This window comes from Gopherus flavomarginatus, chromosome 2 (genome assembly GCF_025201925.1).
Source record: "Gopherus flavomarginatus isolate rGopFla2 chromosome 2, rGopFla2.mat.asm, whole genome shotgun sequence".
Taxonomy (NCBI): Eukaryota; Metazoa; Chordata; order Testudines; family Testudinidae; genus Gopherus; species Gopherus flavomarginatus.
The window spans coordinates 257,407,613-257,427,340 of record NC_066618.1 but is presented as its reverse complement, the minus strand read 5'-3'; the positions used below and the strand labels follow the sequence as shown (position 1 = coordinate 257,427,340).

The following is a 19,728-nucleotide window of genomic DNA, read 5'->3' as shown; positions in this document are numbered from 1 at the left end:
ATGGACACCTGTTCAGAGAGCATGAACATATTAATCTATCAGTTATCAGATCATAACACCTTTCAGTTTCTACCTCTGTGAGCTAGATAAGAACAGGTAACTTAGAGGAGAGAATTTCCATCTTCCATTGTCAGTTTAAGCCAGCCAAGCCTCTCAAATTGATTTTAGTACTCCTCTGAAGTTGAGTCTTGCAATGGATCACGATCATGAGAACTTCTCTTGGACAGAAAGCTATTTAACACTCGCCATGCAAAGAATATGGTAGGTGGTAGGATGGGGACATCAGAAATGGGACTGATGCAATTAGCTTCTGTCAGTTGAGGCTAACTGCATCCATCTTCTAATTCCTGTTGCAGACTGATTTGAGAATATTTCCCATTATACTCTATGTAAAATTCACTTAAATACACATATAATCAATATACAAGATGAAAAAAGAGTTGGAGAGAAAACATTTAACGTTTCACACTTGATGTATTTTACAAAGTTACAGTAATTTTCAGGTAATAATTTTACATTCATATCCATTTCTGCACTGTGTAAAGTAATCCAGGCTAGAATCTGTCAAAGTATACACAGGGTTTTTTTGCACAGAACAATCAAATATGTACAAGACAAGAAAATAATGTTTTATAAAAATGTTGACTGCATAATTAAAGGTCCTTATATATATATATATTTTTTTTAAAACGTTAAACTGTGTGCAAATTAGATAAAAAACTTGGGCTTATTGGATGTTTCAAACATAGTTTTGTATATTAATGTCCAGAATCTAGAAAGTTTAATCTAAACTATAATTCTATTCATGTGAAAAGCATTTTAATACTTTCTGTATAGACAAAAAAAATAAAAATCAGGACTCGTGATCTCTGAACTTGTGCTCTCAGTGAAGGGCTCGGTGGTTCCAGTGACAATGTGTGTATGTGAGTCTCTGTGGACATAGTGTATTTCATATTTTAAAAATTAGATACAGGTCAATGATGATTTCCAAGGTTCTGGTGATTTTTTTTATGAACAGCTGGCTTGACCAAAAGAAGAACTAGGAATGTAATCAAACGATCTCCAATTGTCTGGCTGTAGTTCACAAACATCAGAAAGCTAGGAGGAATCTGCATGAAATACACAATGAATCTGAATGTTATTTATTAACATAGACCTCATGTTAAGGAAACAATGAATAAGAGCAGAACAAAACCTATCATTTCTTACAATAAAGTTTTAATTATAGTAATGAACAGTGAAAACTGAATTTTTGGAAGCCTCCAGATCATGCAAAATTTACTACTTCACATAAAAAAACTATAGCTTTTTTACTAGAAAAGGTGGGATACATTTAATTAAAAACACAAATCCTAGTTTATTCAACAAAGTACACTCCTTAGGTTATCAGACTGTGATATTGGGCTTTAGCAACCCAGCTAATGAATATGTATGGATAACCCTTAACTAGCTGAAATGTTTCATCTTGTTTTAAAATGGCTGTGGTGGATTCTGTGCTAGGAGAAAAGTTACATGGATTCTGTAGCAGCAAAGTTACAGTAAGTGAAGATTTACATGTAGAAGTTAATTATGCCCATGGGATAGCCCGCCTTTCTGCAAATGGAAAGGGCCAATCAAAAACTGCATTTGTTGGGAATGGAACATAATCACTTCCCCCCCGCCCCCATTACATATCTAGTTTTAAAAATCAAATCCCACCTGGCATCTGAGACCAGAGTTGCCAAATTCATGTTTTATGCCAAGATGCAACTCTGGGAATAAGATTCTTTACTCTAAAGAGGTTCTTTTTCTTAAGTCTTCGCCCCTCACTTTCTTCTGAAGATTACTTACTCCAGCATCACTGGCAATGCACTGTGGTTTTAGAAGAACTGGGACGTAGACTGTCTACACAGCAAGTGCCAGTTGTGGGTACAAGTGCCTTATATAAGCAAGTGTTGTCAGGGAACCAAGAGACCATTTCAAATCAGTAAGTGACATTACATGTTCTGTGAAGATTACAGAAACAGAGTGCAATTTTCAAAGGAGGATAATGTACTGACAGCTGGCAAGGTGCCTATACACATGCGGAGTTAAAGGTAGTTAACTGTAATAGTAATCAGACATTCAAGTAATATGCCAGGGTTCTTTATCCTTACCGTCTCTTCTAAGTCAGTCAGTCTAACTGCTGGGACCTTTAAATGCAAATCCATTCTTTGGGCATTGTCCTTGCCGTGCCATTTGTGTGTACAAGTCCATCCTCTGCTGCATGCTAGAATGCAAGTTAAGGTGTACATGATCAGAAGCAGGGCAAAAATTTTCAACAGGAGCAGGAAAAGGCAACCATAAATTTTTGTTTATGCTCAGGGCATACTTCAAACTACAGATTTACAAATCAAAAGTATTTGTAATGCTCTCTGTCACCATGGCAGAGTGCAAAAAACAACTCAGCAACAGCAGTGATGCTGCAGAATCAGCCTCATCTAATAACCTAAAGGACTAATAAACAGAACGTTGTCAAACAAGGTTGGTCAGTTGGGACTTCTCTCAGATAAAAGGCTTGGACAATCTTAAGAGAAGATCTTCAGAAAATAAAGCCAGACTGTCTAAGACAGACATTTACCTATCAACAAATGCAATACAAATGTAACAAGGGGATAGCCACCACCAGCGTAGCAGATATGTGATTCAGCAATGTACACCTGTTTGCAAGTCTTTGAAAGGAAAAGTTGAGAACTTCGCCACTAGGTGGAGCCTTACAGACTCTCCACCACCATAATTTATCAGTAGCATGCATTAACAAATCTTTATATTGAGTGAAACTAAAGCTAGCACCTTCTTGTCCCACCTACCTCCTCCAGTGAAAACTATATGTAAATTCAAAGACAAAAGACGTACAATAAATGTCCTCCCTATATATCTGCTTCTCTCTCATCAAATCAACCCCACTCATTTGCTCCGCCATCAGTTTGTCCACTTTGCCAGGTTCACAAATACCTTCACACTTTCTTCCACTACTCCTATTGCAAAGATGTCCTCCTCAAACTTATTCATAAAACCTACTAGCACCGCCATCAAAAATCTCTCCTCAAGATTCACTTTTACCAAGATGCCTACAGTGAAGCTGCTAGCAGGGATTGTCAATCATTCATTTATATACTTAAAAAAAACGACTCAAAACCTACAAGTTATGCACACAAGCTCGTCTATGGAGCCATGTACTTCCCTCATTGTTACCTTTCTTCCTCCATTCCTTCAGAGTGTTTTACGTGCTTGAATCTTTTCTTAATTTAGAGCACCTGATCATCTCTTGTCTATGTAGCATTAAAAGTGAATTATTCAGCAGGGATAGCACTTAAACCATTATTAAAACAGCAGATAAGTGATATGGAATCTAGGTACAGGGTCACACTATTGGAGAGGAATTTTCAGAGGCTTCACCACGCAATCTACCACTACATTAGAAGTTAAACTCAGAGTCTTAAACAGATACAGGGACTGGAAGATGAATACTAAGAAGTAGGTTAATCTCATGACCAAGGGATAAATGGGCGTTTTGCAAAAACTATTCATATCACAGCTTCATGTCTGGAAAGCTGGTAGCTCTTCAGTACCGCATTTGTGTCTTAGCACTTCTATCTTCAGAAGTAGCCCATTTCCAGGTTTTCGATGTCCAGTGAAAGTTATTGACTGAACAGTTCAGCTGAGAAGGTATCTGAAAGATTTTGTTCTAGTAATCCAGTACAAGAGCTATATAAAGATGGTCAATATTTCAGTTTAAGATCACATTCTACATAAGTAGTAGTAGTATTACAGTTTAGATCTATCAATAAATGGGTGTTGCTTTCAAAGAGTATTATATACCTTAGCTGGAATACTGTTATTTAAAAAGAGAAGTTTAAAACCACGACTCCTATTTATCTAAGAGTAAAGAGGAAATCCTGCCTTCCTCACCACCAAAACATTTTGGAATTATGTGGCTTTATGCTTTCCTCTGCAGCATTTAGCATGAGCCATTAATGACACAGGATATTTCATTAGACAGATCTTTGTGTTCTGATTTGGCAATTCCAACAGTATTCTTTATGCACTACAGGAACAGATAATATGTATGAAATTCCAGGGTACATTTACATTCACACCATTGTCACCTAATCAGTATAAATCACCCATTGTCTCATGGAGTGAAGGGGTTTCTCCCATAAACTATTAACTGAATAGCTCTGTGGCACTACCTTAATTAACATTATCCCTTTAGCCAGAGTGGTCAAGAGCTACAAGAATGTATGAAATCTTTTGCTATTCTGAACTGTAAAACTATCTTAAATGCACAGAAAGGGAGTAATATAGGATTATTTATGCTATAGGATTCCATTCACCCTTGTAGAATCTGTATACAAATAGAACACTCATCTCCTCCTGTCCCCTTTAAAGTTTGACAGAAAATAGCATATAGCATGATAGATTTTCTAGTTCAGTTCAGGGAGGTACCAAAACAACTATTTTTTTTTTTTTGCGGCAAAAAAAGGTGTGCTTTTTTACATCAAGAGCTCTATTCCTAATCCTATTGGGGACAAAGTACAGATAGGTTTTACGTTGCCATAGCTAGTTAAGGTAAAAACTACCTATCCTTTGTCTCCACTAGGATTTTAAAATGAGATAGCTCTCTCACTTTTTTGTGGTGAAGACACAGCCCAGGTCTTAACTAGGAAAAGTAGTAGAGAGTTTAGGTTGACCGTAGCTAACTAAGCCAGCTCTTTTTCAGGCTGTATCTATACTACAGGTGTTACAGTGGCACTGCTACCATGCTGTAGGTCTGCCACTGTAGCGCCAGTAGCTACAGCTACAGATACTTCTTACAGCAAGAGGGGTTTTTAGCATTGCTGTTGACCACCGCCTACCCAAGCAGCAGTAGCTACTTCAATGGAAGCATTCTTCTGTCAACCTAGCTACATCTATACCAGGGGTTAGGTTGACAGCTACAGCCTTCCTGTGGATGAAAGGTAAGACCTTAGCTCAGGTTTAAGTCTCGTCTACATGGGAAAGTTTTACCAGTTAAAACAGTTTTATACCAGTACAACTCCCTGTGTGCACACTTCAATTAAAAAAAGTATAATTTTCCTGTCCAGACATGTCCTTAGCCACCACCTAAAACACAATAGATTAAATGCACACCACCAGCTGTACCTGAAGTTGACCATTTCATAGGCAGAACAGCTTCACCTTAAAGAATCTCAGCACTCTCATGCTGAAGACGAGTCAGGATGGATTCTCCCCTCTGATGTAACATTACCAGTATCCAGCAGGAACAAGCACTTGCATGTTTTATGTGGCGACAGGAAGGTTGTGTAGCAACATTGCCACTCTTGACATACACATAAAACCTTCTTGCATAATATAATTGTAAGACTAGCTTTTTGCCATAAGAGAGGAGGCACCTTATGAAACTAAGCTGCAGTACAGAGAGCTTCCTAAAGGCTTGCACGAAAATCTGATATATGGAAAGCTCGGAGTTTAAACAGAAAGATGCTTTTCAGGTGAGTAATATCAGAATTGAGGAGTAGAGGATGCCATCTCCACTGCAGACTCTTCCTTTGAGAGTAGGTCTTTAGCCTTGGCTCTAACCAATAGTGTCTAAACCAGCCTTTTCCAGCAGTGTTTTGGAAACTGCAGTAGTCCACAATAATTCCCAAAACAAAATAGGATTCCTTTTTAAGAGGTAATTTCTGAAGTGTTAACATCCAAGTTTTCACATGCCCCCAAACTGGATTTTGCTATGCAGACAGTATTTACATGCCAAAATCAGGTAAACAATACTTGAAGAGTTTCCTAACTTTCATCATGTGGACTTCCTTATACAGAAATATTTTATTGGGGACCACCTCCCTCTCCCATTGGCAACTCAGCAATTGCTTACTTGGAAAGATTATTAGGAAAGTATTTATTATAATTGCACCTGTCTTTGAATGTAGTTTAACAGATGGAACCAGGGAGCAGTCAACATCCTTTGATCAACCAGCTCTCCGCAAACCTCCAGGTAATGTTCTGTGGACAATGAGGGAAATTGCTGGTCTACCCAGTTTGGGCACATCATCAAGTGCCATTTGCATGCACAAATCTGAATTTGGGAGAGGCATACATTTAGCTGCACAAGTTGAAGCCAGACACTTTCTAGATTTTCAGTTCTCCAACTATACGGACCAAACTTCCAAATCTTTTCCTACAACTCGTTCTATGGCTTGAGTTTCTCTTGCCTTAAACAAGCAACTGGTCTCAAATTGTAATCTTAAAGATTTATCTTAAGATAATTAATTTAAAGATAGTTAACAGGAACACTGAAGATTTTCCACCTTCAAGCTACTCTTCCAAGATTACTAGATCAAGTTAAGAATTTCCTTAACTCCAGAACTATAAGCCAGGCCCTGCATTTTGACCATCATGCCATGCTGAGGAGGGACATTAGTGTTAGCAGCTGAAAGGGAGTAGCCAAGGCTATGAAGCGAACCTGGGGGACTAAAGGGAAAACACAGTAAGATAATTCAACTTTGTCACTAACTGGTTTTTGTTTATTTTGTTTTTCTAATTGAGTAATCTCCTTTTCTATGGCTGGGGTTCCTCTGAATCCTTAACAGAGTTAATGAGATCCTCTCTACTCTGCCAGTTTGGAACTTCAGCTTTGAGACTCCATGAGCTCATTATCCTTCCTGCCAAGGAGGACTGGAGACATCTCCCTGATAAGCCATATCAGCCTAGGCAGGGAGAAGAGTCATAGATGAGCAAGATTTCAGATTTCTCCATGAGCAGCACTCCAATGCCCTCACAGCACTCCCAGGCCCTTGTTGGCTTAGGACAGTGGTTTTCAACCTTTTTTCATTTGCAGATCCCTAAACAATTTTGAATAGAGGTGCAAACCTCATTGGAAATCTTAGATAGTTTGCAGACTGTCAAGGGTCTGTGGACCACAGGTTGAAAACCATTGGCCTAGGAAGTAAGACTTGGAGCAGGAGCTGGACACAGATTTCCAGTACCACTACTTAAATTATGGTAGCACTTAAAGGCTTTAAATAAGATAAGGGCCCCATTGTGCTAGGCACTAATAAAAAAAGGCCTATGAAGGACTTACAATCTAACTCAACCATCCAGGTCAGCTCAATTATTAATAAACGTAGAATATAAAACATTCCATCTTCAACAATCCCCAAAGCTCAAACTATGTACACCATTTAGGGTTACCAAGCTTCCTTAAATTTTGAAAAGTCACCTCCTTGAGAGGGTTCCAAGACCTACAAGTCTACCTTTCAGAGGACTAAAGGGTTTTTAACTATCCTTTGGGCTGACGCAAGGAAAGACTGTTTTGTCGTATCAAAGCACAAAGGCAATGTGTGCACATTTGGCTTGCAGTGTCAACTTAAAGTGCAGTGTCTGTAAGCTCTCACTACTGAAATGCAGTTCAAATGGTAGGAAAAAAAACACTAACAATTTTAAGAATACAAAACTATATCAACAGTTTGTGGTACATGGTAGTACACCGCTTCCAGCTTAGAACACAAAGTGAATTTCATATAGGCATAATGAAATTGTTGAAGTTACCACAAGTGTTCCAGCCAAATGCTAACACCCTACACTCTTACAAAACTTGCCCTAAGATCTTTAAATTACCAGAAGGGAACAGAACTGTATATTTTTCCATTCAAACTGGAACATTTATATCAATATTTCAGAAGATGGACAGTTGACTTGATAAATAGGAAACTGTACAGACTACTTTGAACAGTGATTAAGATGATCCTGTGAAGCCTTTTATAATTACTCCAGCTTTGCAAGCAGGCTATTTAACACTTTCAGAATTGGGCCCTACATTAACCTCTATATTAGTTCACCGTCTAGTTTAGCGTTTTACCTGCAACACAAGATGAAAAGCCATACTAGGCCACCATTTCTTCGTGATTTGCCCTCAGTATAGACCAGAAATATAGCAAATGAGTTCTGAAAGCTATTTAGTTCTAGAGCAAGAGCTAGCGATGCTTTTGCAATCAAGCTCTTTCCAATAAATTGTACAACCATCTACCTGGACTTCAATATCTGCCATTGAAGCACTCTGGTTAGGCCTCAACTGGAGTATTGTGTCCAGTTCTGGGCACTGCATTTCAAGAAAGATGTGGAGAAATTGGAGAAGGTCCAGAGAAGAGCAACAAGAATGATTAAAGGTCTTGAGAACATGACCTATGAAGGAAGGCTGAAGGAATTGGGTTTGTTTCGTTTGGAAAAGAGAAGACTGAGAGGGGACATGATAGCAGTTTTCAGGTATCTAAAAGGGTGTCATCAGGAGGAGGGAGAAAACTTGTTCACCTTAGCCTCCAATGATAGAACAAGAAGCAATGGGCTTAAAACTGCAGCAAGGGAGATTTAGGTTGGACATTAGGAAAAAGTTCCTAACTGTCAGGGTAGTTAAACACTGGAATAGATTGCCTTGGGAAGTTGTGGAATCTCCATCTCTGGAGGTATTTAAGAGTAGGTTAGATAAATGTCTATTAAGGATGGTCTAGACAGTATTTGGTCCTGCCATGAGGGCAGGGGACTGGACTCTATGACCTCTCGAGGTCCCTTCCAGTCCTAGAGTCTATTTAATCACCGATACCTACACAAAATTATTCTCCACAACAACTGCCCCTCTTTCTATATATTTTTGACTCTAGCTTACCAGCCCATATTTTGAGATCAGACCAACTGTCTTTCTGAAACACTGAAGTCATTAGGAACTGATGCACCATCCAAATTTGTTACAACATACATTTTCTAGTTATGAAATGTCATGGCGTATCTAATAGACACTGCATCTCCCATTATTGCTCAGTGCATAATTACTATCCCTCTGTATAAGATAAACAGAATTGGAAAACAAAAAGCGACAGGAATGGATCCAGTAGTACTTCTCTGCCGGTATTGTGGGAATGCTCTGATTTGAATAATTTTTGGAACTCTAGCAGCCTGCCATTGAGGAATGTTTAGGGAAGAGTGAGTATTGCTGAGTGCCTCTCGAAAGGTACATCCAACTGTAATTGGAAAAAGTCTCATTCTCTAGAGACTAAAATGTGTCAATAAGCATGAAACCTGCAGGAGGGGTTTCTAGCCCCAGTTACAGCACTCTCCCCTACCCCCTACAGCTACAGGAGTTTTCTATTAATATATATCAAAAACAAAAACGACTGGAGATCATACACTGGAACATGGAATCTTCACTTAACTCCTCTTCACTAACAATACCTGAACTGTATTTCTATAGAAGAGCAGAAGGAAGAGCCATCTTCAAACTGAACCTTGCAAAAACCAATGAGCACGAAACTGTAGAAACTTCTAATAAGTCTACCTTCATGAACACCATGACCAATATCAGTCACAAGTGCTTGTATGTTGCCATCACTGCACCATAACATTTAGGAATCTCCATCTCTGGAGGTATTTAAGAGTAGGTTAGATAAATGTCTATTAAGGATGGTCAATGGATGCAACATAACATTTAGTGTTATGGTGCAAGATGTTGTGGAAGTTTCAGACAACAGGCTTGTCTGGTAGTATGGAGTGCCAGGACATCTTTTTGACTCCGGAGGGATCTAGCCAGTCCCAACAGTTCAGGTCTGGTGTGCCTCAAGGAGAAGAGGGAAGCTCCCGCAAGTACTCATCTTTCTTTGAAAGAGCACAGTTACATGATGCACATGGGAGAAAGGATTGAAATTAACAACACTAGATACTATTTGCATCTGCTTTGCATTACCTTTTGCAGCTACGCAGTGAGAGTCCTGTGGAAAAGTTGGGTAATACACACCAAAATCTCCCAGGAATCTTCCACAGAGATCTCTAGGAAGCTTTCCTGTAGATACTCTGCAATTCTCTGCTGAAGGTTCCTTGGCAGAGCTGCTTTGTTTCTTCTCCCGTTGTAGGAAACTTTGCAGTGCCAACTGGCAACACTTCTGGAGGAACAAATGCAGCACATAGGCGAGCAGCATACAGACTCGTTTTGAAGGTGCACGTATACAGGAGATGCACCCTCACATCTTTGGTTACCTTCAGTAGTGTGCGATTCAGCTTTGATCGCCCTTGCCTGTGGAAAATGGTGCCACTTTTCAGAATAGTGTCCCTAGGTATTTGTACGGATCCCCTTCTGAAGCCACTCTGACCCTGTCTTGTCTTGCACACTCTTTCCCCCACAGGCCAAACTCACCATGTTTAATGTTCTGGCTGTGCTGAATGTTTGCCAAGTGAGAAAGGTGTATGTAACTTATGATTCACTACTGAGTGAACACACAATACTGACTGTATATTGTTTCTCTTGCTTCTGCCCTTGACGGCCAGCTCCTACACACTGGCAGAGCACCTCCATCAGATAAGTAGGTGAATAAGTAGGAGGAACAAGGACGACATGTTTTGGGAATTGCTGCAATCGTCAGATCAGGCAGATAGTGAGTGAAGACCATGGAGAGAGAAACTACAAATTGATAGCCAAGACAGAAGACAGGGTCAGGAGTGGATAATAAAGCTCATGGAGGACCAAACAGAGATGCTGATGTCCCTGACTGCGCTGCAGGCAGAACACATGCATGCTCAACCCCCACCTGCAGTCCATAGAGAACTACATTCCATGCCCTTCTCAAACTCCACCCACACATTCCTCTCACATTCACTGCCCATCACAGTACCCTTTCACTCCTCCCCAGGGACATTTTCCATAACAGTTGGACTTGCACGCAGCTGTGAGATCCTCACTTCAACGAGTGCTGCTCATTGTCATGTCGCTGCAGCCAAGGGTGCGACAGGAGTTCGCGGATGTGATTGCAGAGCCATTAGCTCTGAAAATTCATGGTGATCGGGGGAGGTCCCGGATGACTGGAAAAAGACTAATGCAGTGCACATCTTTAAAAAAGGGAAGGAGGAGGATCTGGGGAAATACAGGCCAGTCAGCCTCACCTCAGTCCCTGGAAAAATCATGGAGCAGGCCCTCCAGGAATCAATTCTAAAACACTTAGAAGAGAGTGATCAGGAACAGTCAGCATGGGTTCACCAAGGGCAAGTCATGCCTGACTAACCTAATTGCCTTCTATGAGGAGATAATTGGGTCTGTGGAGGAGGGGAAAGCAGTGGATGTGTTATTCCTTGACTTTAGCAAAGCTTTTGATACAGTCTCCCACAGTATTCTTGCCAGCAAGTTAAAGTAGTATGGGCTGGATGAATGGACTATAAGGTAGATAGAAAGCTGGCTAGATCATCGGGCTCAACAGGTAGTGATCAATGGCTCCATGTCTAGTTGGCCACTGGTATCAAGCGGAGTGCCCCAAGGGTCAGTCCTGGGGCCAGTTTTGTTCAGTATCTTCATTAATGATCTAGTGGATGGTGTTGACTGCATCCTCAGCAAGTTTGTAGATGACACGAAACTGGGAGGAGTGGTAGGGATAGGATACAGAGGGACCTAGACAAATTAGAGGACTGGGCCAAAATAAATCTGATAAGGTTCAGCAAGGACAAGTGCAGAGTCCTGCACTTAGGATGGAAGAATCCCATGCACTGCTACAGAAAAGGACCTAGGGGTTACAGTGGACGAGAAGCTGGATATGAGTCAGTGTGCCCTTGTTGCCAAGAAGGCAAACGGCATTTTGGGCTGTATAAGTAGGGGCATTGCCAGCAGATCGAAGGACGTGATCCCCTATTCAACATTGGTGAGGCCTCATCTGGAGAACTGTGTCCAGTTTCGGGCCCACACTACAAGAAAGAAGTGGAAAAATTGGAAAGAGTCCAGCGGAGGGCAACAAAAATGATTAGGGGGCTGGCGCACATGATTTATGAGGAGAGGCTGAGGGAACTGGGATTGTTTAGTCTGCAGAAGAGTAGAATGAGGGGGGATTTGATAGCTGCTTTCAACTACCTGAAAGGGGGTTTCAAAGAGGATGGATCTAGACTGTTCTCAGTGGTACCAGATGACAGAACAAGGAGTAATGATCTCAAGTTGCAGTGGGGGAGGTTTAGGTTGGATATTAGGAAAAACTTTTTCACTAGGAGGGTGGTGAAGCACTGGAATGGGTTACCTAGGGAGGTAGTGGAATCTCCTTCCTTAGAGGTTTTTAAGGTCAGGCTTGGCAGAGCCCTAGCTGGGATGATTTAGTTGGGGATTGGTCCTGCTTTGAGCAGGGGATTGGATTAGATTACCTTGAGGTCCCTTCCAACCTTAATATTCCATGATTCTATGTTCCTGTAAGAAATGTGAATCTGTTTAATAAAAATTTAGACTCACAAAGACAGTGATTCTTTATTTGTGACCTACAGAGTGTGGTTGCAACAGAAATTCAAATACTGTGGCAATCGCTACATTTGCAGAGTACAGTTAATAAGCAGGAATCATTACAAGAGTTACTGAAGGTGGCAAGCAACCAATGCTGGGCTCAATTCATTACAGAAAGACACATTCCTGGTGCTCATTATCAAAATGATGCTTCCAAGCCTTCCTGATTTGGATAACACCCGTTGTGCTCCTCTAATTGTCCTGATATCTGACTGCTCAAAATCAGCTGCCAGGTGATCCACCTCAACCTTCCACCTCTGGTGAAACTTTTCCCTCTTGGCTTCACAAATGTTATGCAGAACACATCAGGCTGCTATGACCATGGCAATATTTTCCTTACTGCAGCCTAACAGAGGCAGTGCCAACAACGCTTTAATCTGCCAAATGCACATTCTGTGGTCATTCTGCACCTGCTGAGTCTGTTGAAGTACTCCTTGCTGCTGTCAACGTTTCCAGTGAGAGGTTTCATGAGCCATAGGAGTAAAGGATAGGCTGGGTCTCCCAGGTCACTTCAGGCATTTCCACATCTTCTGGTCTGGGAAGAAAGTCCCTGAATGCAGCTTTCTATACAGGCTAGTAGTCCTGAAGATATGTGCGTCATGCACCTTCACTGACCACCCCACACTGATGTCAGTGAAATGACTCCAGTCTGAAATACCATAGAGAGGTTGCCTTCTCTGTTGATATACTTCGTCGCAAGATGGTCTGGGGCCAAAATTAGGATGTGTGCGCCATCTACCGCCCCACCGCAGTTAAGGAATCCAATTGCCGCAAAGTCATCCACTATTTCATGCACATTACCCAGAGACACAGTCCTTTATAGCAGGAGATGATTAATGGCCCTGCATACTTGCATCACTGCGATTCTCACAGTGGACTTCACAACTCCAAAGTCATTTGCAACTGACCAATAGCAGTCTAGAATTGCCAGCTTCCACACTGTGATCACCACTCACTTTTCCACCCTTAAAGCTGCTCTCATTTTGGTGTTCCTGTGCCACAAAGCAGGGGCAAGCTCCACACACAGTTCAAGGAAGGCAGTTTTGCACATACAAAAGTTCTGCAGCCACTGCTCATCATCCCATACCTGCATCACAATTCAATTCCACCACCTCGGTGCTTGTTTCCCAAACTCACTAGTGACAGTCCACTGTGTGCAGCTCCCTGTGAATGACATCAGTTTGAATTGTTTCTTTCAATGGCACACAGCAGGGCAGGCAGTATAGATTCCTGTTCAGATTTGCAGCTCATGAAATGCTGTAATGATCAGCCATGCTGTGTTCATAATGCTTATCACAAAACTGGTGAGCAGTGCAGGATCCATGCTTTCAGGCAGAGAGGGCAGGTGCAAAGTGTACAGGCACAGCTGAAAAAAAGGGCAAGAAATGCAGTTGGAAGCCCTTGGAATTATGGAACAGAGAAAACTGAGTCATGGAGGCAGTGATCCTTCCCCATGATGCACTGCAATCCATCCCCAGAACTCCTAATGGGAGAAGGTGATGATTTGCATAGTGGGATAGCTATCCACGGTGCTCAAGCACCAACTGTGGATGCATTCTGCTGACACAAGGTGTGTTGTGTGAACATACACAAGCGATGTAATTACAGCAGTTTATGATCAATGTAACAAGTCGACTCAATTCTCACATTTTCTTATATATCACTCACACACACACACACACACACACACACACGTATTCCTGCACATTGACAAGCTTTTTTATTATTAAAAACTATAGCACTAGTACAGGGGTCAGCAACCTTTGGCACGTAGCCCATCAAGGTATTCCGCTGACGGGCCATGAGACATTTTGTTTACATTGACTGTCCACAGGCACAGCTCCCTTTGGCTCCCAGTGGCTGCAGTTCGCCATTTCCAGCAAATGGAAGCTGCCAGGGGCATTCCTGCAGATGGTCAACGTAAACAAAATGTCTCGCAGCCTGCCAACAAATTACCCTGATGGGCTGCATGCCGAAGGCTGCCGACCCCGGCACTAGTACATTGAAAGCAAGACAGTTGAAACAAACAAACAGTCTCCCTCAGGGGCTTGTGATAAGCACAAGAAAACCTGGAGGGGTGGGGCGGTATAGAGAGAATTGAAAAAGAAAGAAAAAGAAAAAAGGAGTAGAGCACTATGTCAACAGCGGAATCAGCCATTATAGAAATCCTTGACCTTGTCAACACAAGCTGTTGAACCTTTTGGTAGTAGGTCAAAGAGGCTTTCCTTATTTCCATAAATGCTCACTTATTAGATTTATTGGCCAATGTTTGGTCATTAGCTACTGACTCCTTATTGCTTTTCCATGTACATGCATTTAAATATACAATTTAGTACTGAGGAGACCCACTCCTTCCCCTTGCACTTACTTCACATTTGCTGCATTATTTTTAGTTCCAGAAAACATCATTAAAAAGAAAGGTTAAGGTTACTCAAGGACAAAAAAAAGATTAAAAAAAGAGTACTTCCTTATCCCACCATTTACAAAACCCAAGGGAGTAAGTCTTACACTGCTCACATAAATGCCTCTTTCCATATGATAGTTTTTTATTGCAACTAAACAAACCACATACATTTTTATTAAATAAATTAAGACTTCTCCTAAATATGAGAAGATATTTAAGTAGTGCCCTAACAAACTATCAAATGGAAAAAGTCAGCTGATTTATTAAGTAAGTAGAATTTTGAGATATAGTTACAGTTGATGTTCTTTGGAATAGTATCACATTTAATTTCCTAGGAATAGTGTACAACTGTCAATTAAAGATAACTTTATGGGCGTATTTGGACTTGCTTCGGAGGCTGATCAATACATGAAATTGTTGTGTATCTACAGGCCCTGGTCCTGAGCAGCTTGCAGTAGGACTCCCGCACCTACATAGAACCCCTTGACTGCAGTGTAGGGGCTCTGCATAGGTAGACCCTTATGCCTGCATGAATTGTTTTACAGAGTCATAGTTCTTGTTTTTTTCCAGAAGTATTGTTTGTTGTGTATGTATTATGGACTCAAAGAAAGAATAGTAAGTTAAGTGAGAATTAAGGTTGCATATCTTATTGAGAAGGATTATTTGTTTTATGTGGCCTGTGCTTAGCTATTCATTTCCTTGCTTTTACATTAAGTGGTTGAGTTTGGTAAGTGACATGATAGGCAAGTGTAGCAAACTTAACTAATTTTAAGATGGTTTAGTTTTGGAATTTTACATTTTTTTTCCCACGCAGATAAATGAGAGCTGTACATCCTGGTTCAGTAAAATGTAATCCATCTGTGCTAAGGTGTCTAGCTCACACAGGACTGGAAGGGGTTAAGATGGGCAGGTGGGCCAATTAACTCCACAGGCTGCACCTGGAAGAGGAACAGGGAATTGATTGGAAGCAGGCTCATCTGGAGGGTTTTATATAAGCCAGGAGGCTGGAAACAGAAGGGGAAAAACAGCAAGATAAGACAGTGCAGGCCTTGGCTGCTGACTTGAGGACCCCTGAGCTAGAACCCAGAGTAGAGGGTGTGGCCAGGTTCCTCTACCAGCCACTGGGGACATGGCAGTGGACTACCACCTAGTCCAATTTGTTCTGGAAAGACTTTGTTACCTCCCCGGAAGTGGAAATCACATAGTGACCCCAGCCGGACGGCTGAGTCACAAAGAGGAGGCTTTGGTTCTTGGAGTGAGAGGGATCTGCAGGACGAGAGTACGACAGCATAGACCCTGCATTGGGGAGAGCTAATCCCCAGGACAGCCAGGAGGAGGCACCAGCAGCAAGTGCACCGATGGCATCATCTTGTCAAAGTTATTCATTTAAAGTAATGAGCAGTGCTTCTGGGCTCTCTCAGCTCCTGCACAGCCCAACCTATACTTCAGGTCTTTGATGATGAACACCTCTTAGCCACCACTCTAGGGTGGATGGTACCCTCAACATCTTCTAGGAAACAGCATCTCTTGGGGCCTAGCTCGGAATCCTTACCCAGAGACTCCACATGGAACTCTGGAAGCACAGTTAAGCAAAGCAATGTTTCCCTCCTCACTGAAAGAGTTTCCCTGTAGATTCACATGGTTGGGATGGTCACTACTTCCCCATATAATACCCTCTGAACGCAACACAGGGGAAAGTTAGTTCCAATGGCTTCCATGAACTGCTTCTAGAAAGTTTCAGGGATAATGCTTGCATCAAGAATGGGGTTGCCTATGATTTATCTCAAAGAGAGAGAGCTATTTGGCAACTTCTTTTTTAAATTGCTGAATAGAACTTGGATAATTTGACTCACAAGAAACGAAGATTGTGTAAAAAGTGATGGGAAAGGACTCTTGGGTTTGTGGTCCACTATTGGTATCAACATTGTTTAACCCCCTCCTGTAAGTTTCCACTAGAACATATGGTACTAGAATGCAATTCAATTATTGGAGGCTAGGGATGAAGACAGACAGAAATTAAGAGCTGTTTAATGAGAACTTTCTGTTAGATATTTTTAGGGAGGTTGACTGTTTCGGCAGGATATGTTGTTAAAGTTTGCCCTGGGCTTCCAGCAAACAACAGCGGATATGCACAGCATGTCTCAGAAAGGATACTTCATGCTGTAAAAGATTGTATGGATGGCTTTGGAGCACCAACAGTAGATCACCTAAAGAGGTTTAGATTATCCATCCGATATTCCACTTACTAAGGCCACATCTACTCTACAAACTTTGGTTGATGCAAGTTATGTGGCATAAAGCTACCACAGTTTATATATTCCTCGTGCACATGCATACTTAGCTCCTTATATTGGCACTGCAGGTACTCACCAGGAGTGCTTGTGTCGATGCACAGTGCAGTGCACCATGGGTAGGTATCCCAGTGTACAATCCACCACCATCCAGCACACTGTCTTTTGGGGAAGTTTTGGCAATGCCTGGTGAGGCAGAGATGAGTTGCACATGGGGGCAGGGAACAAGGAGTCAACTTCTCAGCATGTAACTATAATTTTTGCACCTTAAAAAACAAAAAAATTCACATGGCCCTCCTTACTGTCCATCTCTGACAGAAGCACAGAGCCTGCACAGTTCTACACTATGGTCATAAGTGTTGCAAGCACAGAAAGCACGTTCCTCCAATATTTGCAGAGTTGTAAGAAGAACTGAATCAGTGGGAAATATGATAATTTATTGGAGGACAGATTGCTGTGAGACATACTGCGAATCAATTCTAAGGTTGTTGGTGGTGTTCAGAGCACCTGCAGATGGTGGAGTGTCGCTTCTGGGCCTGAGAAATGAGCACTGACTGTAGGATGCCATCATAATGCAGGCTTGGGATGATAAGCTGTGGCTGCAGAACTTCCAGATGTGCAAGGCCATATTTCTGGATCTGTGTGCCGAGCTTGCCTCAGCCCTCCAGTGCAAGGGCACCAAAATGAGAGCTGAATTGACAAGGCAATAGTGAGTGGCAATCGCACTGTGGAAACTTGCGGAGCTGTATTGCTACCAACCAGTGGGAAATCATTCTGGCGATGCAAAATCCACTGTGGGACCCACTGTCATACAAGTGTTCAGGGTCATTCATCGCCTCCTGTGATACAGGACTGACTCTGAGCAATGTGCAGAATGTAGTGGATGGATTTGTAGCAATGGAGTTCCCAAACTGCTGTGGAGCAATAGATGGCATGTGTATCTGTATTTTGGCACCAGGACACCTTGCCACAGAAAGCAGAAAAGACTATTTCCTTAATTATGAAGTGTTGCTGGATCACCAGGGATGTTTCAACATCATCAGGGTTGGCTGGTCAGATGTACATGGCGGTGTGTGCAGGTGCACTCCTAGGCTAAGCAGATCCTTGCGTGGGAGCAGGTCTGGGGGAGGGGTGGCTAGAATCCATCTGCTCTGGATGGAGAAAGTACTCTAGGATCCTCTCTGAGGCCCCAAGGGTCAGTCCTGGGACTGGTTTTGTTCAATATCTTCATTAATGATCTGGAGGATGGTGTGGACTGCGCTCTCAGCAAGTTCACAGATGACCCTAATCTGGGAGGAGTGGTAGATATGCTGCAGGGTAGGAATAGGATACAGAGGTATCTAGACAAATTAGGCCAAAAGAAATCTGATGAGGTTCAACAAGGACAAGTACAGAGTCCTGCATTTAGGATAGAAGAATCCCATGCACTACTACAGACTAAGGACCGAATGGCTAGGAAGCAGTTCTGCAGAAAAAGACCTAGGAGTTACAGTGGACGAGAAGCTGGATATGAGTCAACAGTGTGCCCTTATTGCCAAGAAGGCTAATGGCATTTTGGGCTGTATAAGTAGGGGCATTGCCAGCAGATTGAGGGACATGATCATTCCCCTCTATTCAGCATTGGTGAGGCCTCATCTGCAGTACTGTGTCCAGTTTTGCACCTCACACTATAAGAAGGAAGTGGAAAAATTGGGGAGTCCAGCAGAGGGCAACAAAAATTATTAGGGGGCTGAGGAGAGGCTGAGGGAACTGGGATTGTTTAGTCTGCAGAAGAGAAGAATGAGGGGGGATTTGATAGCTGCTTTCAACTACCTGAAAGGGGGTTCCAAAGAGGATGGATCTAGACTGCTCTCAGTGGTACCAGATGACAGAACAGAGTAATGGTCTCAAGTTGCAGTGGGGGAGGTTTAGGTTGGATATCAGGAAAAACTTTTTCACTAGGAGGGTGGTGAAGCACTGGAATGGGTTACCTAGGGAGGTGGTGGAATCTCCTTCCTTAGAGGTTTTTAAGGTCAGGCTTGGCAAAGCCCTGGCTGGGATGATTTAGTTCGGGATTGGTCCTGCTTTGAGCAAGGGTTGGACTAGATGATGACCTCCTGAAGTCCCTTCCAACCCTGATATTCTATGATTCTAAGGTGCATGATACAGATGCTCCCTGACTTATGCAAGCGTTCTGTTCCGGAATGCCTTGCATAAGTTGAATTTTGTGCAAGTTGGGAACATATACCCGACAATTATGCAAAAAACAAAAACAACAACAAAAAACAAAACAAAACAAACAAAAAAAACTTACAGAACTTTTTCTGTAAGTGCCGATTGGCATAAATTGGGTTTGTGTAACCCTGGGGAGCATTTGTACTTGAATCTTTAAGAACACAGGGCTGTTCAGAAAGCTACAAGGAGGGACTTTCCCACCTGCTGGATAACCATTGCCAATGTCGAAATACTAATAGTAATCCTGGAGGACACCCAATCTAGCTGTTGTTCTCCTGGCTCATGAAGCTGTACACCAGCCAGCTTGACAGCACCAAGGAAAGGTTCAACCACTGGCTCAGCAGGTGCAGAATGACAGCTGAATGAGCTTTTGATAGATTCAACAGTGCCAGTGTCACTTCATTCACAAGATTGGACCTGAACCTAAAAACAAACAAACAAAACAAAAAAAAACACACAACCCCTCCCCGCCCGAATAGTTATAGCTGCCTGCTGTGTCCCACATAATGTCTGTA

General features: G+C 42.1%; 1 protein-coding gene across 2 annotated transcripts in view; it reads right to left on the bottom strand.

Annotated features, from left to right (window-relative positions):
- Window positions 1–449: 449 nt before the first annotated feature.
- Window positions 450–19,728, bottom strand: part of ESRP1 (epithelial splicing regulatory protein 1) — a 61,674-nt gene continuing 42,395 nt past the window's right edge. For both annotated transcript variants that reach the window (XM_050940931.1, XM_050940932.1), the window contains exons 14-15: window positions 2,136–2,248; window positions 450–1,109 (exon numbers count right to left, since the gene is read on the bottom strand). In XM_050940931.1, coding sequence (XP_050796888.1) covers window positions 2,158–2,248 — 91 coding nt within the window. In that variant the 3' untranslated portion in view covers window positions 450–1,109; window positions 2,136–2,157. The remainder of the gene's footprint in view (window positions 1,110–2,135; window positions 2,249–19,728) is intronic.